General features: G+C 51.8%; 1 protein-coding gene across 9 annotated transcripts in view; it reads right to left on the reverse strand.

Annotated features, from left to right (window-relative positions):
* Positions 1 to 744: 744 nt before the first annotated feature.
* Pcbp3 (poly(rC) binding protein 3) overlaps positions 745 to 27555 on the reverse strand; it is a 199232-nt gene continuing 172421 nt past the window's right edge. For 2 of the 9 annotated variants that reach the window (XM_032888387.1, XM_032888388.1), the window contains 9 exons: positions 27377 to 27508; positions 26032 to 26160; positions 22740 to 22883; positions 19722 to 19763; positions 8634 to 8712; positions 7931 to 7990; positions 5774 to 5826; positions 2111 to 2280; positions 745 to 1410 (listed from right to left, as the gene is read on the reverse strand). In XM_032888387.1, the coding sequence (XP_032744278.1) occupies positions 1272 to 1410; positions 2111 to 2280; positions 5774 to 5826; positions 7931 to 7990; positions 8634 to 8712; positions 19722 to 19763; positions 22740 to 22883; positions 26032 to 26160; positions 27377 to 27508 (948 nt within the window). In that variant the 3' untranslated portion in view covers positions 745 to 1271. The remainder of the gene's footprint in view (positions 1411 to 2110; positions 2281 to 5773; positions 5827 to 7930; positions 7991 to 8633; positions 8713 to 19721; positions 19764 to 22739; positions 22884 to 26031; positions 26161 to 27376; positions 27509 to 27555) is intronic. The other 7 variants (XM_032888393.1, XM_032888392.1, XM_032888389.1 and 4 more) reach the window with 7 other exon arrangements.

Genomic DNA, 27555 nt, shown 5'->3' on the forward strand with positions numbered 1-27555 from the left:
CTACCTTCTGCTCTAGGGAAAGGTTTGTGTCCTCTTGAGCCCTTGTCACCTCTCAGACCCCGTGTCTGGGGACAAGTGGGCATGGGATTGAATTCTGGCCCAAACTTGCTGGGTGTGAAGAGTGACCATGGGGGGCTAAGCTCCCATTGGCTGCTACACCATGCAGCATCCACAGCAGGAAGCAAGGACTGTGTCCAGGCAATGGCGTCAGAGACCCCTGGCTAAAATACAGGCCATGTGCGTGGGGGCACATCTGCTCTGTCTGCCTGGCAGACAGGAGGGGGTTCTTCCTGCCAAGATGGCGGCCGCATACCCTAGCATCCTGTAGCAGGTCACTGTACCCATAGGTGAGGACAGGTTCCAGGGCAGATGGCATATGTTGGACAGCTCTACCCCTCTCCTAGCCTGAGCTGATCTCTGCCATGCTACTCTCAAATCAGAGGTTTGGGGTAGGTACCAGAGCCCTTGAGAGCTGGGCCAGGGGCTACAACAAAGTTGTGCCCTGGCCCTCTGAGTTAACCACTTCAGTGCCATGTGGTGACAGTGAAGGAGAACAGTCCCTCAGGTGGTAGAAGGCTGTGTGGATGGTGCCCTGTCAGACACAGGCAGTTTCCATGTGAGGTGGCTTTACAGGCTGGGACAAGAACGGAACCCAAGGTCTTCAACTCTCAGGCCGGGTTCCGGTGAGTCTCACAGGTGGGTATGGGCACTGAGGCTAGGGGAGCAGAGAGAAGCCAGAGCCGCGGGGGAGGAACACGACATTTATTAAACTCTGATGGGTGCAGATGAACTTTCTGGCAAGTCCTTGTTCTTAGCCATTTTGGAAGACACCTGGGGGCCCCAAGCGCCCCCTCCCCGAGATATCCCAGTGAAGCCAGGGTCCCACCCCACCCTCTGGCACTCCACCCTGCTCCTTAGATACTCCCCAAGTCCCTCCTCTTCCAGACACTCCCTGCAGGTTGCAAGAAAAGTACCTCTGATCCCTGTGGACAATCTAGGGTGGCAATGAGTCAGCAGACCGGGTGGGAGAGGAGGGTCTCTGAGAACAAGGGGCAGCAGGACATGGGAAGTGCTGTTAAAGCATCAAACCAACTTTTAAACAGGTAGTCACATGGATACTGAGGAATACATCTCTGAAACATCACATTTGGGAATACGTTGAGCATTAAAGTAAAGAGCTGCATGCCAATGCGTGGAGGCTACACTAACACGGAGCGCACAGGGCCTGAGTGGGCAGACACGCACTATCACCTGTCTGTAAAGAAAACGCTCTAGTCATATCTGCAAGGAAGGACAGGCAGTCTGTACAGTGTGTCAGCTGGTGAGGCTGCGGGCTGGAGCCATCCGATGTGTGCAGTGGAGGATCTCGGGAGGTTAGAGCGCACCATCCCAGTGACCTCAGACGTCAGCCTGGAACAGACAAAGGCACGAGGGATGTGTCATAGACTTCTGCGATGAGATGGGGGTGGGGGGAGACAGCAGGGGGAGGGCACCTCTCATTTCCAGGGAATGAGCTACTCCAGGTCACCTTTCAGTGGCCTGAGTTGGAGGACCCACCACACAACAGGTGAAAGCCTGCCAGATCAGCTGTGTAGAGCTTTACCTGTCCCTGGGCCTGTCTCTCAGTCTTGCTGAGAGAGTCTAGAACCTTCCAGGGTGGAGCATAGGACCAGGGGCTAAGCCCCCAGTTGGCCTCAGTGGAGGTCCGGACATAAGCAGGGTGTCATGAGTGTCCTACAAGGACCTGTGACAAGGATAGGAACCCCGTGCTGTTTCAGGAAGGTTGCTTACACTGGATTCGGGGCAGGTGAGGCAGGCGCTAGGCATTTCCCTGTGTCCTACCCCCAGACTTACAACAAACCTGCCAACACCCCTTGTCTGAGGCAGACGGGCATAGCCTGAATACAGGCGGGGAAGAGGGACATGGGCACACTTCTCAACGCAGCCTCCTAGGTCCTTGCTGTGAACGGAGTAGCCCATGTCCCTGTGGAGGCTGGTGTCCATCATACCATCTCCCCCCACCCCCATGCCTGAACTTCTCCTGTACCAGCCAGGGCATGAGGCTGCAAGCCATAGCTAGTGAGGGCCCAGCCACCTAAGACTTGCTCACCTAGCGTTGATGAGATACTGGGCGAGGCTGATGTTGGCTGGGGTCCCTGTGATGGTAATCTGGCGCTCTGATGACCCTTCAGTGGCGTTGGCGATTTTGATCTGAGCTCCAGACATCTGTCGGATTTCATTGATTTTGGTGCCTTGGCGTCCAATTATGCAGCCTATAAGCTAGAAGGAATGACGGAGACATCTCTTAGAGAAGAGTCCAGCACATACATCTCTTTCGAGGTATCCGCAGGAGCCCTGTGGGGACACCTAAGGGGCTAGGCTAGGCTGGAAAACTGCCTATGGACTCAGCGCTCCGGAAGAAAACAGGCATTGCAAAGTGCTGAGCCTGGTTCATAGAGCAATGAGAGAGGTTCCGGCTCTGCCTGGGAAAAGTCCACACAAGGGATATGGCCATTCTCATACGGGCTTCCTCTACCTGGTCAGAACTGACCCAAAGACAGACCATGCAGGCTGAGTGGGGAAGACCTTACCAGCTCTGGCCTGGGCTGGATCAGGGCCATCTGGTGGGTACCCTCACAGGGAGGACGGAGGTGCCAGAGAGTGAGCACCACAGACACCTGGGAGCACCTGAAGGTGCTCCACCACTGCTGAAACCTCTCTTTTGAGGAACCCAGATGAAGTCGGGGACAAATCCAAGTGTTTGCAGGGTGAGTTCTGTTCCATGCATGCAGAGACCTGGGGCCGGAAGTCATCAGGAGTGTGGGCCATTTCTAGGGCAGCTCAGGGACAAGGGTGCCCTCCACTCTGGAGGTTAAGACCTTTCCTCTGGCAATAGCTACAGTTGGGTCCATCCTGTCCCATGATGGGGACACCCTGGACCCAAGAATAGACTGCAGAGGCAGTCAGATGACATCCCTCGACTTTCCTCACTGGTGAAATACAATCCCCACGGAGTGTTCTGAGGTATGGAAGGAACACTGGCCACACAGGCACTGAGAGCCTGGGCAGTGGTTCTGTGGCACCTCGCTGGCTGGGCACCGGCCTGAGGTCTAGGCACTGAGATGCCAGGCAGAAGGGCAGGCTGACCTGAGGTACAGGAAGAGAATCTGCTTCCAAACCTGCATGATGGGCCACAGGGCACCAGGGTGAGGGGAGGCACCGAGTGACGCTCTGGTCCTGAAGGGTATGTGTTTGTGCTCTGTGCTCTGCTCCCATTAAGACCGTCTGTTGGTCATCTGTATTTGTCACTGAGCTCCAGGCAAGCATGCTGCTCATGACCGGGGGAAAGGCCTAAGCTTTACCGGTGCTCACAGCAGAGCATCTGAGCCTTAAGGGCCCCAAACTGAATGCCTTAGGGCGAGCTCTAGAGCATTAGCCTTTAGGAATGGTCTCAGGGTCTCCTCCTCAGAAGGCCCATGTGGCTGGGAGAGAACAGATGATCACCATCCGGTGCCTTTCCACAGATGAGGGGAGGAGGCTGGTTCAACTGCGGGCAGGAGATAGATCCAGAGCGGTCCCTAGACAGGGTCAGGAACGTGGTAGGCTGCAAGTGTGCACCATTGGCTCTGGGAGACTGCCTGTAGCCTAGCTGCTTCTATAAAGGTCTGGGTGAGCAGAAACCCTCCATGCCACAGATTCTATGGCCTTCCTGTGCAGGGCGAAAGGGCAGTCTCTGAATGAGCTGTGAAAGAGCGGCTCCCCTCTCTAGAAAGATGTCAGGATGACAGGCCAGGCCAGGTCAGCCTATGTTTGCCCACCACACAGCAGCAGAGCCAACAGGTCTACCGCTCCCAGCAAGCCCAGCCCCGGGTGTCATTAAGTCCATTTCAGGTTAAATAAAAGCTTGTGTCCCAGTGCTGGTGACACAGGATTCATGTTAGCAGCCTTTCTAGAAGCCCTAGCCCTTTCTGATGGAGCATGTACTGGTGAGACCATGTGGCAGAGAATCCATGGCACACGGAGTGGGAAGAGGAATGAACAGAGCAGACCTTCTCCACCTCCAAAGCAGGAGTCAGGTGACATGACACCCTCACCCATAAAGACAGCCATCAAGCTGGTCCGACCTCCAATGTTCCAGGAGCTAAAGGCTGCACAGTGATGCTACCATGCCACCTGGGCTGATTCCTACAGATTTGGGGAACCCGAGGTTGTGAGGTAACAAGACAGATGCCTAGGGCTAGTGGCAGAGCCCCTTCTGGGCCATCTGCAGCCAGTCGGTGGGTGAGGGTGGTGATAGTGTTTCCTTGAAGCTCAGGGGCACCACCCAGATGGGCTCATGGTTTCTCTTCTGGCCAGATAACTCTGCCGCCCAACTGTCTGCCATCGATACTCAAGTCTGGGGGTCCCCTTAGACTCTTAAACTCTGGGTTTCCTGAGGTTGGTTCAGATGGCGGGGAGGGGCTGGTCTTCAAAGTCCAATGCTACTACTGGTCTGGAGAGAGAGAAATTAGTAGGGAAAGTGCTTGCCACTCAAGATGAGGACCTTAGCTTGTTCTCTAGCACCCAGGTGTGGCGCATGCTTGTAATATCAGAAGCGTCAGGTGGGTCCCCAGGGCACCTTGGCCAGCCAGTCTAGCCTAATTGGTGAGCCCCAGGTCCTGGTGAGAGATTGTCAATTGTCTCAAAAAACAAAGTACATCTACTTTGATTAGGTTAACCTCTGACCTTCATATGGAAACAGACAGACAGACAGACACACACACACACACAGCTCTAGGGGCTACAGAGATGGCTCAGTAGGTAAAGTGCTTGCCACTGAGCATGAGGGCCTGTGTTTGGGTCCTTGGCACCCACATTAAAAGCCAGGTTTGATGGCCACTGTCTGCATCCCCAGGGACAGGGATGGAGACAGGACAATTTCTAGAGCCAGCCGACTAGCTGAAAGAGAACGCAGACTCCGAAAGATCCATGGAGAAGCAACTGAGACACACCCCCAGGCTCAACCCCTGGCTTCCACAGACGCCCATATGGGCAAGCCTATCTGTATACCCATAAACCCTCTGTACACACAGGCAGGCAGTGAGACACACAGAGGGGGTGAGGCAGGCAGGGACAGACAGTCAGACAAACACAGAGACAGAGTGTGACGAGCTTTAGGGCAGAGAAAGCCTGAATACTACGAATTGAAAAAGAGGTAACCCTGCATGGCCCCCACAAGGCTGTCCCTTTTGCTTTCCTGGCAGCCATCCTCAAAGACAGGGGCTCTTCTTGCCTGGTCCTCATGGCTTGGAGCCACTGATTCAGAGACCGCCACCACCTCTCAAGATCCCCATTCAGCCAGAGAGGACTAAGTGTGCTAACAGACGCTCTTGGGACCACAGCCGTGGTGTCCCTAAGGACTGAACAAATTGACGGATGCTAGAGAGAGAGATCCAGACACCCTGGGACATATAACCTGTGCCCGAGAATCTCTAACCTCCAGTGTGGGTCAGATCACTCCAGAACCTTCCTGGACCACCCTCCTCTCAAGTTCCCTAAGCCAGGGTACTGTTGCTGTTGCCCAACTCCCAGCCCAGCTCTGGTGCTGACTTCTGATTCGCCCTGATGTTGCCACTTCTGTCTTGTCTGCATCTTTCATGGGAATGGTTTCAGTTGAAGACGGGAAAGAAAGGAGAGAAGAGACTCAACAGTGGGTCCAGTGTGTGTGTGTGTGTGTGTGTGTGTGTGTGTGTGTGTGTGTGTGTGGACAGGAGGGTGCGGGGGGTATACTCACATCATGGGGAATGGTGAGTTCATGAGTGCTGGCCGGGGGGCTGGCATCCAGACCTGGGCACACCAAGGGAACATGATTAGGTTGGAGGGAAAACAGTTTATTGCCATAGCCAGACCTGGTCCATCATTCCATGGGCTGGCTGAGGTGAAGGTCAGCACAGTCCAGGGGCCCAGGCTCTGGTCCTGCCCAGGGTAACCCAAATTCCAGAGTTCTAACTTCTTGCAAAAGGAAACAAAAAACAAATACCTTGCATATATTGTCTGGCAAGCCCTGAGCTAAAACAAGGGCAGGCATCACACCTCAGGGGGTTACAAGGCCACACTGGTCACACAGGCATTTAATGCTTGTTCTCCCTCTGTTCCGGAAGACTTGTGGGTGCTGTGCCCCACTTTGTTCCACCCTGAGACCTCATGTGGGCTCCGCTACAGGGAGTCAGAAGTGGCCAAACACCCAGTGTTAATTCTGCTTCTGACACAATTCTGTCCAAAGGCCACGGCACACAGCTAAGCCCAGGTTTTCATCTTTGCAAGTCTCAACTATGTCACCAGATAACAGGCAGCTTCTTAGAGGCCACATGCAAATTCCCCCTGCCTCAGAAGTAGTGACACTCAAGGGACTGCCACAGCGGAAGGTGCAAGGGCTGTGCCTCTGAGACAGCGCATGCTCTGTACACAGCAGCCCCATTTCAGCAACAGACAGCTCAGGTCTGAGTTCTGAAGCTGATTCTCTTGCCTCTGGACTCAGCAAAGGTCCCTGCATAGGACTGCTGGGTCCAGACTCCAGGCTCTATGTTCTCCAGATGATCAGCTTTGCACATACTGCATTAGAATGCTCCAGAACCAAGGTCATCCCCTCACTTGGCACTCCTACTTCCTGGCCTGCCTCTGCACTGACTCTTCAGTACCATATCCAGACAGACACGAAACCCACGACAATCCTCACGAAACCTTAGGACAATCTTGGTGAGTCCCTACTTCTCACTGTGTCCCTCAATGTCCCAGCTCCCCTTCTAGCCTTACTCCTCCCCACTGGCTCCTTGGGTGGGCCACCTCCTCGAAATCTTGTCTCACATGGTTATTGGCTCCTGCCAGAGGGTGACCCCAAGGGCCGGTGTCCAGCAGTCAGGCCCAGGTGAAAGTGTTGAATGAACCCATTTATCCCAACTCTGTTTACAGGTTGAAATCTGGAGTTTTCTAACCCTTCTCTCCTTTTAATAACAGTTTTTAATACAATTATATGGCTATTTAGGAAATCTATACACATTACAGACACAGGGACATGTAAAATGTCACTTGAAAGTGCAGCAGGGGACATCTGTCAGGTGAAACATTTGACTGAGTGAAGAATAAGAATCCTTTTTCTGGGACACCAAAGTTAAGCGGGTAGTTAAGGGCATGTCCCTGAAGGCCCACACAGGACAGGCTTCAAGACAGCTGCATTTCACCATGCAGCTAACTGTTGTCCCAGCACACATCTCATGTGCTGTGCTCTAGGTCTCTGGGGCCATGATCAAGTGGTCACACAAAAGCATGGTGTGACACCATTTCTGAGACTGCACCATTGGCCATGTGTACCCATAGTGGCCCTCAGGTATGAAGTGTATGGTATTTCTCCTCAGCGGCCCCAGTCTAATACTTTTTCCAAGGCTGTTCCCTCAGTGACCGCATCACAGACTACACACACGTCACCCTGCTGTGTCCTGGGAACAGGCATTTAAATGAAAACCGGAAGAAGGTGCAGACACACCCAGCCCAGAGCGTCTACTAAGAGTTGGTGCCTATCTCCTGGGAAACCCATCTTTAAAAAGCACCTAGCATCCTGCGGTCCTCACAGTCGTGTTCTCGCTATGCACCCTCACACACTGCACACCGGGGGGAATTAGTGACAACCGAGGTAGGCCCTCCTCATGTAGGGGCACAATGCTTAGGCCACCCAACTGTTCACAGGTGGCTGTACTTGCTCAGACCCACCATTCACTAATAGTAGAATACCTGGCTCCTGGGGGGTCCCCATGGCTCAGCCCACAGCTTGCGCCCCTGGAAACTGTCTCTCTATTGTCAGCCAGGCTGGGAGCTAGACTGCTGTCATAGCTGTGGGTACCCTCGTCCTCTGGGCATGTCCCCTGACCTGCTCCCCCAGTACTGTGGTCTGCTTTACCTGACGACTGGCCCATCAGATTTTGAGCTTCTTCGGAGGAGTGTAAAGGCAGCTTTTCTCCTGGAGAGCAAAGAAGAGAGAGGTTTAATGTTTTGCCCTCAAGGAGAGAAGCAAGGTCCCTTCAACTAGGAAAGCTCAAAATATGATTGGTGCATGCACAGCCGACATGCTCAGCCAGTGTTTCTTTCACTGGCCGTAGGGGCGGCCCTGCTTCAGTGAGGGACATCTGATGCAGATGCCCGGCCAGGCTGTAGCCAGCCCCTCTGACTGCTTCACCACTGGCCCGAGTGCAGGCTAGCTCTGTCAGTGCTATCCCTGAGTGCAGGCTAGCTCTGTCAGGCCTGAGGGTCATTTCTGTGGTCAGAATGCTTGATGCAGGAAAAGGTGTGCTCCAAGCCTGGCCAGGAAAAGCCACCTCGGGGTGGACTGTGGGTGACACAGAGCGCTGCTCTGCACATAAGACCCTCAGAAGGCACAAAAGAACACAGAAGCCGAGGGGCAGTAAAGTAGCCCACCATGGGAGGCAGACGGACCTGCCCTGCCGGCCTCAGCGGTGTGCAGCCCACTGCGCTGACACTGCAAGATTCAGCATCCAGAGCTCGGGCAGCACCTGTGCTACTCACTGCACCGCAGGGAGCTCAGAGAGAGAAAGCGAGTCCCCAGGTGAGAAGAGAAGGTCAGAAAAGGGCAGCTGGGTACGTACCGGGGAAAGCGGGGTTGGTCTGTCCGAGGGGAGGAAAGGGGGTTTGCTGCATGGCCAACTGGTGGAGCTTGGTCAACTGCTGGGGGTAGGAGGGACACGAGAGCTAAGAAGGTTATTGTCATCGAGTACAAGTCACACCAAGTTAAAAATGGCAGTCACAGAACTTTGCACAGAGAGGTTCAGAGGGGCCATGCGGACACATGGCAGACAGTGCAGCAGGACGCAAGGACTTGGCCTGGGTAGAACCAATAGGCCTGGCTGCCAGCAGGCAAGAGCCTGAAGGAGTTGTGCCTTTTCCTTACCAGGCTAGTGAGGAGGGGAGGTGCGGCGGCCCTGGGGGGGGGGAGAGGAGGGGCGGCTCTGAGGAGGGTCTGAGGGACAGAGCAGGACCAGCCAGGCTCCTGAGAGACTAGCAGATTCAACCTAGCAGACCACCAAACCTTGCTCTGGTTCTAGCTTCACGCCTGGCTTCGCTCACCTCCTGGCCTGCAGGCCTCAGCTTAAAACAAGGCGGGGGTGGGGTGGGGTGGGGAGTAGGATAGGGCGGTTGCGGCTGATAGAACTAGAGCCTGTCCTGCAAGCACCTTCTTGTCTTATATAGGGTGACGGGGCTTAGGTAAGATGTAGAGGGCCCCGAGGAAGCTTCCAGAGGCTGCTGCTCCCTGCTGTCCCGCAGGCTCCCTCAGCTTCCACCAGCCCCTGAGTTTGTCAAGGCAGAGCCTGAATATGTGATCCCTTTGTTCACTTTCTCTGAGCCTCACTGTTAACGGAAAGAACTTCAGAGAATAAGAGACTAGGTCTAGCCACACTTTTTGAGCAACGGAGCAGGGTGGGGGGACACTCTGAACCACACTATCCTCTTGAGGCACCGGTACAGAGGTATGAGGCCATCACGCAACGGGCCCAACAGACGGCACAGCGGGTCCTGGCGAAGCTGCTGGTCATCAAGATTAGGGGACATAGCTGGCAGGGCTGGGAGTGATCTAGACATTGTATCAGAGGGCACTATGACTAGGGAGTGGGTGCTCTGAATGTACAGTTGTGGCCTTTGTTGCTGGTGCATGCGCTGCAAACAGAATGAGGGTCCTGTGCTGATGTCCTCAGGCTCAGGCAGTTTGTCTAGATGCCTTTCAGCAGAGCTTCCCGACACTTAGCATCCTAGGTGCGAGGTCCCCTCAAAGCTTAGACTAAAGCCCTGTGAAGATCGGGGATTGGCCTGATGGCCTCGGACCCAGGGGAGCTGATGCTGGCCTACAGCATGGATGGCTTCTGGGGTACTTGCTGGTTGGTCAGCTCTCTCCTGCTCCTGTAAGCTGGGTGCCATCTCTGAGACTGAGACAATGCATAGACCCAAGGCTTTAGTGTATTAGCAGATGCAAAAAGCCAGCTCCTTAGCCCGACACTGGGCTAGAGCCTTCCCCATGTCTGACTCCCTCCCTGGGAAGGCACGTCCTAACTGCAACTCCGGTCGTCTTAGAGGTGCTTGGCTTCTCGGACTACACAGGGGAGACCTGGCCGCATTCTGAACATTCAGAGCAGGTCAAACTAAGGAATGTATGACTTGGGGTCAGACTCAGCTCAAAAGTCCCTTGAAGAGGTGGCATGTGGCAGGCCATAGCAGGAACTGATACAGCGCCTATAAACTCTGCTGTGTTGCACAGTATCTGGCTGGACAAAGGTTGGTTTCCGTATGGCCTGCGTCTGTGTCTGTTCTGACTCTGTATCAATGGGTATGCTAAGCCACCAGAGCGGACATGCTCGGCAAAGGCAGAAAGAAGAGCATGTCCAGAAGATCCTGTCATGTCTGAGGATGTAACAAGCTGTCTTCATGTACCTGAGTCCCCAGAGACTATGTATGGAACAATGGTTGGCTGGAGGTGGCGGGAGAACAGGATGGGACAGGGTATATGGGCTAAGAGCCAAGAGAATGAGTCTGAAGGATTTAATGTGGGCCAGGTATGTGGGGTCTCGAGGCCTCAGCGAGTCCCTCTGTGAAGGACAGCGGCCTGTGGGGTGCTGCCTGGACACCAGCTAGGTGAAGGGCTTCCAAGCAGCCCTTATGCTCTGGGTTTTGTCTCTTGCTGTTCTCACAGGAGATACTCATCCCCAGGCTGGGCTTCAGAATCTACTCACTAGCAGGGGCATAGGCAAACCATGGAATCTATAACATTGGCTCACGTTGGCTCCACTGATACCCAGACGCTGACGTTCAGAAGCCCAGTAGTTCTAGAACTCTAACCTCTCCCCTACTGCAATAGATTTTCTTCTATTAAAAAAAATGGCCACACTAGCAGAGAAATGCAGTGGCATCCTAGGGGCAGGGCTGGCCAGTGGCTGGGCGTATGGTGAGGTAGTACCCAGGAGAGATGGAGCTCAGTCATTACGTACGGCTCTGTTCTCACTGGGCCACTTTACCTCTGTGGGGCTCAGTCTCCCCAACTGTTAAAGGATGAGATGCTGAGAGGTCTTCTGCTTTTGCTTTAGAGAGCTCTGCCATGCAAAGACTAGTTTTGGGGAGCGAGCCAGTGAATAGCAGAGCTGGAGAGGTAAGGCTGCCCAAACCTGTAGGAGCCCAGAAGATCACTACTGAGTCCCAGATGCCAGACACTGAGCTACAGGATTTAGGATTTTTTCACTGCTGATTTGGGGTTTGCTTTGACCTGTTTTTCTAGCCAAGTTCTTTCCTTTTGGATTAAGAAGTAACTTTTTAAAAAATAGGAGCCCACAGACAATTTTGACTTTAAAAAAACCTTGAATTTTTAAATTATTGAAAAATTTAAAGATTGTGAGACTTGAAAGTTATACTATATTCTATATTATGATATTAACATGAGATCTTAGAGACAAGAAAGGAAAGGTTATGGCTTAACAGTGCTATTTTTGTGTATCAAGTTGACAAGGAGTAGTTAGTGCTAATTAGATTAACTTGACATAACTTAATCTCAGTTGAGGCACTGTCCAGGTTAGACTGGCCAATGGCCACATCTGTAAGAGACTGTTCCGAGGACTGATGCAGGAGGGCTTATGGGGCAGCACCACCTCTAAGCGATGAGATTGGGCCATAGGAGAAAGCTACCTGGACATGAGCCAGAAAGCAGTACTCTTCCATGAGTCTACTTCAGTCCCTGCCCTGATTTCCCTCAAAGACGGGTTATGAACTGGAAATGTAAGCAAATAAATGCTTTCCTCCAAAGTAGTGAGGAGAAGGATATGGAGGAAGGAGCAAAAGACAAGTTGTCACACTGTACCAACTCCTGTGACTCTTTCCACTTGAGCGTGCTTGAGAATGCAAAACACAGACAAGTGCTCTTATGTTTGCAGCTGAATGAATCATGAGGAGAAGCCAGCAGTGAGCCCATCACGCAGAAGCAGATGCACCCGCTAATCTGAACGTCACTGCATCTGGGGGAAACAGTTGTAGGGTCTTTTGCCCAATTTTCAAACAAAGTCAGTTGCTGCTGACTGCACAGACTTTTCTAACGATCCTCTTGAGAGAAGTTGTATTGACGCTCTGAACTCTGGTCTGTGCTTGTATTTTCCTTCCCTGACCAGAGGACAGACAGGGCCTTTCCTATGTAGTTTTCTTTCCAAACCTGCCTGCTACCTGTTTTCTCTTGTGGAGTTCTTGGTACACGAGGACGTTTGTTGTCACGAAGAACCACCTTTGAATATCTCACTGTTGGGCACGGTTTATAGATGGCCCCCTCTCTTTCGGGAGTATAGTGAATGCTGGTTACGATAGGCTTCGTTACCCTTTGGACTGTCTAGAGAGCAACAGTCTAGTCAGACCCTCAGTTTCTCCTTGGACCCAGATTGCACTGTGTCCATTATTATAACCCTAGAGTAAATCTTAGTCTTTCCAAGGGCAAATCCTTTGTCATTCTCCTTGATGATACCTTGTAGATTTTAGGCCCATGCTCATTCATATAACATTTAAAACAACACAATGTCTCCCAAAGGCCCCTGGGGGTCTGGATTCTCATTGCACTTGAACACCAGTGTGGAAAGACCTGGCACTTTGCAATGCTCAGTGTTTCTATCCATGAATGATGTCGCTTCACTCGGTGTCATCTTCTGGTTGGAACTTTCAAAAAAGCCAGGGGTTTTGTTTGGTTTGCTTTGGCTTGGTTATTGAGACAGAGTCTGTCTGTGTAGCCCTGGCTGTCCTAGAACTCCCACTGTAGACCAGACTGGCCTCAAACTCAGGGATCTGCCTGTGTCTGCCTCCAGAGTACTGGGCAACAAAGACAAGTTTGTTTTCTTTGTTTTCGACATGTCTCACTTTGCAGTCACGGCTGGCCTGGAACTGGGTGGGTTTTTCAAGCCGCCCTTCCTCATTAATTTCACACATAGTCCTCTGCAAGAGGAGTATGGCCTATAATTCCAGATTCTGAAGTCTGCTTGACAGTCGGGTTGCAAACGTTCCCAGGGAGTCTGCAGTTGTGCCAGGCATAGTTTCTGGCATGGCAATCCTATCGGGCCCCCACATGTGACCTGTCACTTACTGTCAGGGAAATATGCTGAGATTCCTCGGAGGTGTTTGCCCAACGCTCCAGGTTCCTTTTGGTTGCTATTCCCTAGCATCTTACGCTCTACTCTTCGATTGGGGCTTCTCATGTTTCAGGCATGTCTCTTGAAAGAAAATAAATGCAACTTTTCCAGTTTTAAAGTCTGCTTATCCGGTTAGCTTTAGGAAAAAAAATTTTTTTTTTGTAAACTGGACATTTTAGCTCTTTTATTTTCTGCTATCTTATTTGTTACTTTTTAATTGTCCTGCTTTTCTAGGAATCCTTTTTCTCACATTTCAATTTTTCAAGTACTTTTCTCTCATCCTTTTTTTTTCCTCTACCACCAGTGTTATGTAACACACTCCTTTTCTGTTAGCAGTCACTTTAAAATTTTAACTCAACATGGGCATTTAGGTTTTAAATCCCCTAGCTTTACCCTCTAGTGGATGGTACAGTGACCCTCCTAAGTTTAATTCCTCTTGTATCTTATACATATAATCTTATGCTTTTCCCCTTGAACCCCTGGTGCTGGGGATTGAACCCGGGCCTTATATGTGCTAAGCAAGTACCCATAATACTATGCTACGTCCTGAGCATATGTGCCATATGTTTCTATAAGTTAGTTCTGTTATGCTAATCCTACCAATTATAAAGCAGTAATAATACTAACTGTGGAGTTATGTGTTGGGAATTGGTTCTAACACTTTGTCTTAATTCCGCTCTCAAAAGTTGCGCTTCCAGATCTGAGGATCCCTGCCCCCAGCTGGTTTTGATTGGTAATAAAGAATTGCTATACAGCCAATGGCTGGGCAGGGAGACAGAGGTGGGACTTGTAGATTATGAGGGCAAGGGACTGAGTGGGGGGAGAGAGAGAGAGAGAGAGAGAGAGGAGAAGAGGAAGGAGGAGGAGGAGGAGGAGGAGGGAAGGGAAGGGAAGGGAAGGGAAGGGAAGGGAAGGGAAGGGAAGGGAAGGGAAGGAAGGAGGGAAGGAAGGAATCCATGACAAGAGAGCAAGGAGAACATAAAGGTCCATCGACATGTAAGATTCCAGGAAAGTGGCCCTAGGGACCACTCCCCCGATTGGGTCTGGGATAGCAGAGATGAAATATGGACTTATCAAATATTAATTTAAGAATAGCAGAGGGGAGTGTGTGCTAGCTGCTTGAGAGGGTTAGAAGTGCCCAGCCACTGAACTAGTCAAGGCATATCAATATCAAAATTAGCTGGTGTGTGTGTGTGTGTGTGTGTGTGTGTGTGTGTGTGTGCGCGCACGCGCGCCTCCCATTCATGAGTCCAGAGCTATTGAGTGGGTGCAGTGCTCGAGCGACCGACCCATCTGGAGCCAAAGCAGATTAACTCATTCGCGGCTGCATTTGTGTTTCTCACGTGCCTTCCTTTTCTTTGTGGGCCTTCCTGCCTTCCTCCTGAGATAATATCCTTTTCCTGAATGCCACGTAGGAGGCTGTTTGCTCTGGTCCTGTTGGGTCTAGCTGCTTTTCTATAGATGGCTACACTGAGGTGCTTCTTTTGAAGCTCCCCCCGCCCCCCCCCTGAGTCAGACTTGTAGGACACTCATCTCCTCATCTCTGATTTGAGGTTCTGGTCAGAAGTCACCTGCATGTCCCCCTGCTGATCCTGTCATGATCTCATGCTCTGTGGGCTGACTTCACCGTCAATGTCACTGCATAGTTTTATTTTCGTATGTCTCCAGTGCAGTTATTTTTGTTTATCCTCTTGTCAGGATAGCTAGCTGTGAGGATTCATTTCTCTTAAGAATTCCAGAGACTTCCCAGGGCACCCCTCTTGGCACCTCTCTCCATCTGTGTCTCCTGGGCTGTAATGGCTGCACACGATCAGATCTGCTCTCCTTAACGGTACTTTGTAGGCTTTTTAATGGAAGTAAGTCTTGCCAGGGGCTTCTGAGGGCGAGGGTGTGCTTCAAGCTCAGAGCGTGCCTCAGCCACTGGCTGGCTCAGCCGCGAAGGGTCCACAAAGGAAATGAGGGAGAGGAAGAAAAGGCTGGGCTTCAGCTATGTGGGCCCTTGGTTTTATGAGGCACATTGGAGTTGTACTGACTACTAGCAGGAAAAACCAAAAAAAGGCCCATCCAGTACCTGGTCCTGGGGTGAGAACAGTCAGAAGGTGTGGGGACAGCTAATGGCCACGGAGTGCTGTTAGCTCTTTCCTTTCTCACTATCAGGGGGAAGCGTCTCCTCACCCGTTCCCACAGGGCTCCAGAGGCAGATACTGAACAGGTAGGAGGAGAGACACCCTAGGGAGCCAGCTGTGCAGCACTCCGCAGTGCCTGGCCTCCCAGCCTCTGTTCACAACAGCCTTGTAGCTCAGAGGGTCTAGCACCTCAGACGGCAGGATGGAGGGCACTGCCAATGCAGCCTCCAAGCTACGCACCTTCTTTTAAGATGTGCTAACTAAAGAGCAAGCATCTTACCAGGTCCAGAAGGTCACATCCCCAGGATGGCTGCTGCAGACACATTGGAATGCCAGTTCTCCCACTGACTCTCAGGGATCACTGTCAGGGGGATGGCTAAGAGTATCCTCCTCCGGGATGTGAGTGATGACCCTGAGGTCCACGACACAGGCTAGTGCAAGGTGCAGGTTAGGACACAGGCAGAGTAAGATCACAGGGCCCGGTGAGAGGGGAGAGTCAGACTGAGAGAACAGAGACATAGTCTCTGTCAATATCATCAAGCTGCCGTCTCACGTTTTCTTGCTTTCAGTTGTTCATTAAACAATGGGGGTGCTAAGTAAGAGAGTGACTTGGATGCAGAAGATGAGGCAAGAGATTCATACCTGAAGGTGGCTTTGACACCACAGACAGTCCTGACCTAGAATGCTCTTGGGCAGCAGTACAAACTGTACTGGAATGCTGACCCTTTTATGGACCAGTAAGAGACGATCCAGTCTCCTTTGCTGGGTAGCCACAGTGCTTCAGTCCTTGAGGCAAGCTGCTGACATCCGGTATAGCGGTGCCCACCGGGAATCCTCAGCGTGTTAGGGGCAGTCACACATTTTTCAACTTAGGACTCGTAACTTATTATGCTCATCAGAACCTGCTCTGTGTAACCTGAGACCATCTGTGATTTCCTCTAGAGGAAACTAATTGCTTCTTGGTTCGATTTCACTAGTGCAAGGAAAGTGACAGGGATATAGGGTGTGAGGGGACCTGGCGGTCCACCCCATTGCTCAGCAGTACGTCTAGGCTCCGTGTGCCTTCTGCATCATTCCCGTGTCCCAGGACACAGTGCTGTTTCGCTTTCTTATTTGCTTCTGACACCAAACCTGACTGATGCTTACGGGATACAAAAGTGCTGAGGCACTTTCTGAGGACGGCTTCGGGGCAGAGAACTGGATGCAAAGGGTCTCTGAGGGACACTTTCCAGAGCTACTGAGCGGCCATTCCAGAGAAATGGACGTGAAGGTGTGCAGACACCTAAGGCCATCTGAGAGAACTGGATGGAAAGGTGCATGGTACTTTGCAAAGCTTCTGAATTCAGAGAATGTATTAGACTGTGTGAGGCATGGCCCCTCAGTTTCTGCAGTTCTGGAGTGTGTCTTGGAGCCTTGAGTGCTCAGAAAGCTCTAGAATCCCCAGGAAATCTGTTGTATGGGCCAGCAGATGGATGATTTCTAAACAAGAGTCAATTTAAAGCATTGCTTAAAACAGGACCCGGAAAACGTGCGTGTTCTCATCCAGATAGGGAATATTCAGTCAGAACTTAGGGATGACTCATCCAGATAGGGAATATTCAGGCCTTAGGGATGACCCTCCTGATAGTCCCATGTCTGACTCGGGGGCCTGCATATTCAGGTAATTAAGTAGCTGAACGATGACTGCCACTGCCCTGAGAGAAACTTCATATTCCATTAATATTTTCTAATAGCTATATTTGCATTCTGAGAAATTTAAGCTTTAAAAAAAATCTCCTTTAAGTCCTAGGCTCAGATAAAAGTCATCCTGGCCCTCATTATGCCTGTCACCGAAAAGTCATTTTATTCTTCTTTGATGTGGAGTATCTGAAGTCTTCAATTTTGTATGTGAAAGAAAGGCACTTTCAGAAGTTCCATGTTTTGCTCACAAATCACATAATCTTGCTACAGAAAACAGAATGGCTGTCACAGGAAAAGCCATCTCACGACAAAGGTCCTAGTTCATTTTGCCCTTCCAGAAAGTGGCTGCTGCTCCCAAGCATAGAGGCTGGATGTTTACAACTAAGGGTCCCGCTCATTTCCCAAAATGGCGCCTGAAACGCTAAGTCCTCACACGGTGGAAGAGATAGGAAGAGGGAGGTCAGTTCCCCAGATGCTTTACAAGTGCGTTAATCCACTCATGAGAAAGAACCTCAAAGATTCCACTAGTTCACGGAGACCTTGCCTCCTAATACTAACCCCTTCGTGACTGGGTTTGCATATATGAATGTCAAAAGGATATACACATGCAAAAACCACAGCAGACGTAAACCACACAGGACACAGGCGGCAACGACAACAGTTGCTTGCTAGTTTAAATTAAGCTGAGATCTTCTATAAACTGCCCACTAGGCTATCTAGAGAACTATATGAGAAAGTACCACACTGACACAGAAATCGGCCAGAAAAACCAACCGTTCTCTCTCTCATGCGTGCCTTACCAGTCTGCAAATCAGAAGGACTTGAAGAAATAGGCTTCATCAACTCTAGTGTGTACACTGTCCAAGGGACACTGACAGCTACAGAAAACCCACAAGATACCCCTCCACTTAGTCCTTGAACACCTGGCTTTGGGGGCTTACTGGTAGCCTTAATCTAGTTCCCCATAGCCTTCTACCAGGGTTATTAGATACTGCACTGTGAATTCCGTAGCGTCCCTGAATCCCAACTGTCTGGCTTCCAAGGCTGCATCAGCACGTGTGTATTCCTACATGGGTGGACATGCCTGCCCCAGCATCCATCACAAGACTGTTTCCTGGCCCCTCCCCTCCACTCAATCACCTACCCTCCATGCTGCCCTTGCCTGTCAGGTGTACACAGGCTCTGCCTTCCCTTAGCCATGACAGCTGGGGACAGGATGGGAGAGCCGCTGGGGTACACTCTAGTCAGGGTGGCCCACAGCCTCAGCGTCTGAGTAGCCAAGGGCAGATGTGTCTTCTGTGATGATCAGAGGGTGAGACACTATGAATTCAGGCATAGCGGTCCCAGCTAATCTATAGCCAGGAACCATCAAACGTGGCCCTGCCGGTGTGGCCGTACCTGAGCAGGGATCTTCCCACCTGTGTGTCTCTATTGTTTGTGCTGTTTTATCAAGAGGGGGAAAAAAGAGCGACATGTATCCTTCACTACCAGAATTTCCATGCAACGACAGCGAATGCATATTTTGGATACTTAGTGTTAGTTAATTCTTACGGCCCTGGGCCTTGCCTGCAAATCTTACTACACATCTGTTTCCTATCGCACTCACAAGCCAAGGTCTGCAGAAGAACGACAGCACAACTGCTTTCCCCTGACACTGCCAGCACATTTCAGTGCACCGAGCAGTGCACACAGGGGACTGTCTGAGGGGGAGCTGCCAAACACAGGAAAAGAAATACCATAATGCAGTAGATTATCTGACCAGCATGCTTGAGGTCCTGAGTTCAATTCCCAACATTATGAGGCAGGAGCCCTTTCCCCTCATGCTTCTTTCTCCCCTCACTCATGTCCTCCCCAGCGTCTCCTAGAACCTCTAAATCCCCTAAAGAACGAGCTGTGCTCATGGCTGCTGCCCACGATCTCTTGGCCCCTACAGGCTCAGCGTCACCATGACTCCGAGTGTCTCCTCCTCTTCCTTTGGTACTCAGCTCTCTCTCCACTGGAGGTGAGTCAAGAGGCGGATTAAAACTTTGCCCCTGATCTCCACATGCTCCCTCAGGAGGTTTTAATTCTCCAATACAGGTCATATATTCATACCATCAAGCCACCGGGAGATGTCTGAGCAGACCTAGGCCAAAGAACAGGTGATAGGTCCAGCTAGGCAGGCTTAGGGCTGGGCCCAGGAGTCCACTTCCACAATCAGCATCTTTCTAACTACGAGAGTTGGAAGCTTCCCCACCCCCCACCCCCAACCCCCGCCGCTTTTGGCTTTCCCAGTTGGCCTTTGTACATGGGTAGAATCCATGCTTTGTTTCTGCTCTTCAAGTTTGGCTTCCCTAGGTACATTTAGTGCCCTTCTCAGGACACCTTAAGGGAATAGTTCTAATAATGGCCTCTGACTTAGGTACACAGTATCTTGCCCATGCTGGCCAGAGGCAGCGAGCCACAGTCTGTCAGGCCAGCGTACTGTGGGGGTAGCTAGGCCTGTGTGGGGGTGGGAAGCCCTGGACGGCAGCAGTCTGACATCAGGCCAAGTCCTCAACACAAGCAAGAATTAGTGCTAAGAGGTTAAGACGTTATCCAAGGTCAGATGGATACAACAGACGTAGGAGACATGGAGAAAACAGATTAATATTATTGTGTAATATTAATATTAGTAGCAATTAACAGCAGCGTGCAGGAAGGTACACAATAATGAAGAGAGGGAGAGAGGAGGGGCAGAGTGAAAACTCACATCTGGGTGGGGGATGGCGTACTGTCCCTGGATTGTGTAGGCCTGGAGCAGAGAGAAGAGAAAGAGAGAGACAGTCAGCTTGGGATATGGTAGGACCTCAACTTGTCAGCCACTAGTGACTCAGCCTAGGGACAGTGTTCTCCATCAGTGCCTGTCTCCACCCACCCTGGCCCTGTTTGGGGAAGGGGGGGCTCTTAATTACAACTGGTGAGTCCTGAGAAACTGCCCTTGCCCTGAGCTGTGGCCAACTCCTGTTTCTAACCCCGATCTCCTCAAACCTTCTTAAAATCGGAAACCTACCAATGACCCATTTAAACCCCCTAGAAAGAGGGCCACTGGTTGTGATTTAGCCCCCAAGACATTCAAATGAAAACAGAAGTTTTACAAGTGACCAGTACAAGTTTCTGCAAAGCTGTAAGAACAAATGGGTATAAATTGGTCACAGGACTAACCTTGTTTGTCTTACCAAATCTTACATGGAATCTCTCAGGGGGTGGTAGGAGGAGGCGTAGGGGGCTCCTCTCTGAAAGTCAGTGTGGTAATCCCAAGGCTCCTTTAGTTTCATTTCCCTTGCTTCTGTGACTCTGCCAACCACACCAACTGTGTATCCTGCAGGCTTCCCCTACCCAGCCCCACTCTGAAACCCCAGGGACAGAGCCCTCAACCGTCCCTTCAGCTATAATGTCCTTTGGCAACTCAGACAATAGACAAACAACACAGTCAAGGGAGAGCGAGACGACAAACTGTCTGGCTTCAGGGCAGCGTCATAGCATGATGGTGGAGTCACAGTAGTAAGGACAAGGCTCCTACCACCTATGACCCACCCGAGGTCTCTGGACATCTAAAAGTGTTCCCCCGGGGGATCGATCATGTGTCCCTGCTATGCACCCAGAGCCTCCCACATTTTTTTTCAATGCACTAAGAGTTTTTATCATAACCAAATGCAGGAGTTCAAAGTCAGGTGACAAGGGCCTAACAGGGGCCTGGCTATAGGCCAGCAAGCCTGTCCTGGAATGACTTGGCTGTGCTAGCAGAAAAATAATTCTCTCAGATGTGGCAGTTCCGTTGGGAAACTGCTGTCAGGAATGATCTCCTAAGTCTTACCTCAGGGAGCATCACCTGAGGAAGGAACACATGTTATCATTTCTGGCTGGACCCCTGGGAACTGTGAGGTCCACTGCTCCCTCCCAGCTGTATGCGGCTGAGCGGAGCTGCAGAGCGCAGCCTGGGCTGGTGTCTAACATCTCTCACTCCTGTCCCTGGGCTGTCTACCTGGGGGAGCTGTCAGCTTGGCCAGGTAACAATGGCTGAGAGTTGGTTACTGAAGATTCTAGGCCTCTTCATCGACTCCTCCTACAGTGTCAGACACCCAGGCCGCCTCTGCTGGGTTCTACCCCATGTCTTGGACACATGGGGGTGGGATCCTGGAGGGGCCCTACCCAGAGCTGAGTTTGTATTCTGGCTTACCCACAAGCTTCCTTGCAGGATGACTCTCCTATGAGTCTGTCCCCTATGTATAAGCAAGGAAATCAAGGCTAGACCACACTGTTCCAAGGGAATGGTGATGGTCTCTTAAAGGACTAACACTCTCAGGGGATAAACATAATAGCAGAGTGATGGTCACCTCTGTGACTGGACCGTGTTAACCCTGGCCACAATCCTTCTCCATAGTGGCTGTGCCCTAGGCACTGGAGCTGTGACTCCGAGTCATAGAGTCCAGATTCATTTGCATAGAGGCTTTCTAAATAAAGTCCTATTGTGGAGTTTTATTTTATGGTGGATTTTATGCACGTGGGCTATTGTGGAACAGAGAAATACAGTTCACACTGGTTCCTGACATGTCAGCTAGCCACGAATCTGGGTAGAACACTAGAGAGCTTTGACGGGCTTGCCGGCGTGGCCCTATCTCTGATATCATGGTCCAGAGTTTAGCTCTGAGTCTCTCTCAGGCTGTGAGGCGGGCAAGACCTGCTGTACTGTGGGATGTGTCATGTGCTTGGTCTATATCAGTGCATAGGACTCTCTGCCAGCAATGGGGCGGACCTGAGCCAGGAGACCATGTTGTATGTATATGCACATGCACACATACATGCATGTGTTAGAGTAGGGAGGGAGATGGGGGTAACAGGTAGGACCCACACATGCTATACACTATACACACTACTGCTGTTCGCTGTATACTGTGAAGAAAGACTAGGGGAGGAGTTTTCAGTGCCTTTCTTTTCTTTTGAATAATACAGTAAAACCCCATGTCTATTCTGTCAGCTGGGTCACCTATGGGGAGTCTCTGACTTAACTCTCCCTTGAACAAAGACACACATCGCGGCCGACAGGACACAGAGCTCTTCTGGGCGGACCCCTGGCTGTCCGTGTTCATGTCATCTGTGTGGCTAGAGTCTCGTGGACCTAAGGTGGGCAACTGCGTTTCAGTGAGCTTATGAGGAGACCAGACAGGGGCCTTCTCCAGTCTCCCTACCTCCTGGCCAGGGCTGGTCACAGGCACAAGCTCTCCTTCGTTCTGTCTTCCACCCCTCTTCTCCAGGAGACAGACGCTGGCCATTAAATCCTCAAGGACGGGGCTTAGCAGGGATGGATCCCAGCCATAGTGGAACATGGGCTAGCCTGAGGCTATTCATCTCTTAAAGGGATGTGCCTGCTGCTCCCTGAGGATTATGGTAAGGTCTGAGATGTACTTCAGGGAAAGATGGGACCCTGGTTCCCAGAGCTCTAGAGGATCCAAACGCAAGCCACAGTCGCCCAGAATGTTTCTGTCCACTAACTACCTAAGCTGCCCAGCCACATCCGCAGAGGAGGTCGGGCGGGCATGGTTAGGCAGTGCCTAGTTCTGCATGGGTCTGCAGGTCTCTCCTGTCTCACACAGGGATGCAGCTCTGTGAGCTGCAGTCCTGCCTCCCCCTCCCCCTCCCCCCACCGCCTGGTGTGAGCCAGAGAGCTCTGTGTCCATCGCAGGGTGGGAGACGTGCACGTGAGAAGGCGAGAAAACCTGAGTGCACTAACGGGCAGCGGCGGGTGCTGCAGTAAGAGGCTGAGGTTGGCAGTGGAGGCCGCGAGCGGGTCGGCTCTTACCTGACCACCTGCAAAAATGACAGGGGTGGAGGCGGGCTTTGGGCGGTAGGGAATGGTGGCACCTTTCGGTGGGGACTAGGAAAAGGGACAGGAGAGGGAGAGAGTGGTTAGAACAGCTTTGCGGTCGGCCTTGGGCTGCCTTCCCACGCCCACCCATCTGTGGGACCCCAACCCCTAGCCCTCCAGACTTGGCCAGCAAAGGCTCCATAGGCCACACAGTGATGGGAGGGGCCATCCTGGACCATCAAAAGGAGATGAGCCTGTCCTCAGGACACTGGGGCAGGCTAAATTCTACATCTTCACTGCCTTCTTCATCGGGGTGGCCATCTTTCTTCCAAGCTTGCACTGTTTGGTACTTATCGTCAACAGACTCTGTGGCCAGCCGAGCAGGAGCAGGCAGAAGCGGGGTTCTACAGCAGTGCCAAGGTAGGTGGGCCGCCTGCTTGCTAGCAGCTGGCTCCCTGGACTTTGCATGACCCTTTCCTCCTGGTACAGGAGAGATCCAATGGTAGATATGGTGGTCACCACTCAGAGCAGCAGCTGGCTTCCTTTGATAAGAAACACGCGAGTCCCTGGGAAACGCCAATGTTGAGCACAGCTCACATTGGGAACTGATGTCTAGCAACCCAAGTTCTGCTCAGCCTATAGCAGCGGCTGCTAAAGTGGCTTAGAACCATTCCGTTTCACCAGGGCAAACAGGCAGCTTGTAGAGGCAGAATGGGATTCCACGAGGACAAACTCTGCTGTAATTTTCCTTGATTACTCCTGGGTCCATAATGTAGGCTTCTCCTCTCAGATGAATGCTGTTCTCAGGTGCCCACAAGTCCCACCTTATCCTCTCTGGGTTGGTCAGAGGTGCTCAACCTGCCCCAGCTCCAGGCATATAAATTATCACTAGCTGACACTACCAAGGCAGAAGAGGCCAGAGCTCTTAGCTACGTGACAGACTGATGGTTAATATTCTTGACAGGAAAACCTAGGAGACAAGCCTCTGGGCATGTCTGTGGTGACTGTCTAGGTTAGGTTAGCGTCTGAGCATGCGTGGGGAACACCATTCTATGGGCTGGAGTCCTGCACCAAGTACAGAGGGAAAGTGAACTGGGCATTATTATTCATTAACCTCAGCTTCCTGACTGCAGAGTCAGCATGCCCGGGTGCCCTCTGATCCTGACCCCACCCCCACAGTATAAGCCAAAATAAACCTTCCCATACTCTGAACACTGTTTTATGAGGTTCTCTGTGACAGCAACAAGTGACCATAGCACAGGCTGTCTCTGACTACCAGAGCCCGCTGAGGGTGTGACCTTGGAGCATCCCTTACTCTGGAGCTGACAATAATGGGTAAAGGACTGTGCTGGCCCTTGGGAATGCCCATATTCCCCCTCGCTGGGGCCTTGCCTCTAAGAGAGCCTCTGTGCAAAGCCTGCCTGCTGAGGCATCCCAGACAGACCCTAGGCCTGTGACACAGATCATGCTGGAGCTCTGGTGTGTCCAGTACCTACAGTGGCTACTACACTGTTAAGGCCAAGTCCTCCAGATCCTAGGCCCCGCCACCTATGCTCCAGGCTGCTTCCCTCCCAACACAGGATTCCCTGTGCTCACGCAGGAGGCCCAGTTTCACTTTTACCCACGTAGAAAAGTGACCTTCTGGGCTTACACCATCAGTGTTCCCGGGTAAGCAAGGCCTGAAGGCTGTTCCTCACGGGTGTGTGAGGCACCAGAGTTGTGGGGCAGGAGGTCTATAATGGCAACACTTGTTTCCTGTGCAGGCCTCGCCCAAGTACATCTGCTGGGCGCAGTACTTCTCTGGACTGTGGAGGTAGAAAGGGTACAGCCCTTAAGCAAGCTTGAAAGGCCTTTGATTGACAAGCAGGGCCTTGGAGCCATCTTTTGCCGTTTCCTTGTTGTCCTTCAGGTAGAAGGGGAGCTCTTTTCACGGTGCCCTCTTCCTTCCTGGTGAGGGAGGCCACGCCCTGAAGCTTCTGCAAACTGCATCATGGGAATGAGAGCACCTGACTCTGTTAGGTCAGCCTACACAGCTGACATCCACATGTGCACGGCCATGGCTTCTTTCACACCATCTGGAGATGTGAGTTCTGATACATAGGCCCCAGGTGCTGGCTCCACACCATCAGCCCAGAAGCCTGCTTGGGGCTTCTCACAATGACATAGTCTGTCCTGACAAGAGGGCTGCTGGCCCCCTCATGTCCCCTGCAGGATCGTTACCACCACTCTTTGCCACTCCAAGGGCGTCACTGAGCGGACCATACGTTTCTCACTATTCGGGGGCAGAGGGCAGTACAAGGAGCTGTAGTCTTTAGTGATGACCCTTGGCCTCTGGGCTCCCGCGAATGGACCATCCCATCACCCTGACCAGTGGGGAAATCCACATGAGAATAACATCTTGAAAAACATCTTTAACTTTTAGGCGTTAGGAAGATAAAGCTATTCAAAGAGTTAGAAAAGAGCAACCGTGAAGTTTGACCATAACGTCTCAGAGCGGATGACACAGCTTAGTGCTGTCAGTGCCGTGGAGATGTGGCAGTGGCCTCAGGTTGGCCTGTGGGAGGGCAGAGCTCAGCGGTCTCCAAATGGCGAAAGGTCTTGCTGGGGAATGGTCACAAGTGTAGAAGCTGTTGTGAACTCTCTCCATCCTTGACCAGAACTTTAGGAGGCTGCTCCTGTCCACTGGCTCCTCCTTTCCTCTGTTACCCCTCTGTTCCCACATCTCTCTCTCCACATTGCATTTCCCTGGCTCTGTCCAGAGCCCTACCCAGTACTACCCGGGGTAGTGGTTCCCTTGAAGTCTGTAGACCTATAGGCCAGACAGGCAGGAGACATCCTCTTATCCTTCCCACACCTGCCTCAGGTCAGAGCAGTTACTACTTCCAAAGCTGAAACCTCATGATGTGCCTACCCACACCCCCACTCCCCTCTCCCACATGCTCCCCCACCCATATCCAGACAAGACGATGGCCACAGGCTAGCATCAGGAGACACATCCAAGGGTGTCCCTTCAGCCTGCCTGGCTCCTGCTGGAGGCCAGGAAGCCCAAGCCTGGGGTTTGCTTGTCTTTGACGTCTGATCCCCACACACCCCAAGTGACTACCCACTTTCTTAGGAGCCTTAGTGACAAAGCTAGCATGTCACTAAAGTGCACTCGGCCCTGAGCGAGGTGGGTAGGTGACGGTGGGCTCGTTGGCCCACTGTGTTCATACTGTACCTCCAGCATGACCACACAGATCTGTTTCACACACTGGATGATGGCGTCCGGGGTCCCTGAGATAGTCACCGCCCGCTCCGTGGAGTTGGGCAGCATGTCACCTGCCACCTGGACCTGAGCACCTGTGGACTGCAGAGAAGGGCTGTCGGAGGGCTGCAGACCGCAGACAGCGACTTGAAAAGAGGAGCGCTACCTCCAACTCATGGGGACACACTCAGGGTGGTCTGCACCATGAAAACCCTTCACTAGAAACAGGGCCTTAACTGGTCACAGTGCCCTCCCTTCCTTATCTTACTAGATGTCACCATCCTGTTGCTACCCTTAATCCTCCCTCTGCATATCCCCTGAGGAAGCTGTGACTTTCTGGAATGAATGGCACGGTCCCTGCTCAGCTTGTGTACTGAAGAAGAGGCCCTGATTCTGTAGAGCTGTGGTTCTCAACCTTCCTAATGGTGCGACCCTTTAATACAGTTCCTCATGTTGGGCTGACCCTCAATTATAAAATCATTTCAGTTGTTACTTCATAACTGTGATTTTTCTACTGTTATGAGTCATAATGTAATGATCAGAGTTTCCCAATAATCTCAGGCGACCCCTGAGAAGGGCCTGTTTGACCCTCAAAGGGGTCACAACCCATAAGTTGAGAACCACTGCTGTAAGAGGAAAGTCTACAGGGAATTAGGATCACTCTTTCCAATACCAAGCATTCTTCTTCTTCCATGGAAGTAGGTCACATGGAGGCCAGGAAGCCTGAGCCTGGGACCTGCCTGCTCTTTGAGGTCTGGCTACCACAAACCTCAAGTGACTGCTTGGACCCTCCAGACAAGTGAGCCACACAAGCTTTAGTGACAATGGTAGGGGCCACACAGAGTGAACCAAGCATTGGCCAAGGGTCAGGCTTCTTAGCATCTTCTAGTCACAGAAGAGGACAGGAAGGGATCAAGAAGGGGTGACTGCTCTCTTGGTTAAGGGAAGGACTTAGCCTTCCTGGAAGTAACGTATTTTCAACGTCAAACCCACATCAGGTTCAGACTCCATTAAAATCATCCCTGAAGGACAAAGCAGCATCTCTCAGGCCAAGAACACGCCCAGGCCCAGAGCCACTGAACTTGGGCACTAAATCTGCCATCCAAGGACCTGTATCCCACCCCTGTTCTTGTGCAGGGCTATTCCTGGCACAGGCCACTGTGTGGCCATGTCAGTGTGGAAGTTTCCCACACCCCACTTCTTACTGGCAAATTGATCATCCGTTACATTTGGACACCAGCTTGAGCCACCAGGGGCTGTGGCATCAGCTCGTGCACTTACAGGCTGTGTGGGAGACATGCGCTAGGACAGGCAGTACCTCCCGGATCTCCTTGATTTTGGAGCCACCTTTGCCGATCAGGGACCCACACTGGCTGGCAGGGACCACTAGTCGCAGTGTCACGGGGGGCTTGCTGGTGGCAGGGCTGTTGCTCATGGAATTAATGATGTCCTGAGGGGGAGAAAACAGGCGTGTTGGACTCCTACTAGTGAGCACAG

Source organism: Rattus rattus, chromosome 18 (genome assembly GCF_011064425.1).
Source record: "Rattus rattus isolate New Zealand chromosome 18, Rrattus_CSIRO_v1, whole genome shotgun sequence".
Lineage (NCBI taxonomy): Eukaryota > Metazoa > Chordata > Mammalia > Rodentia > Muridae > Rattus > Rattus rattus.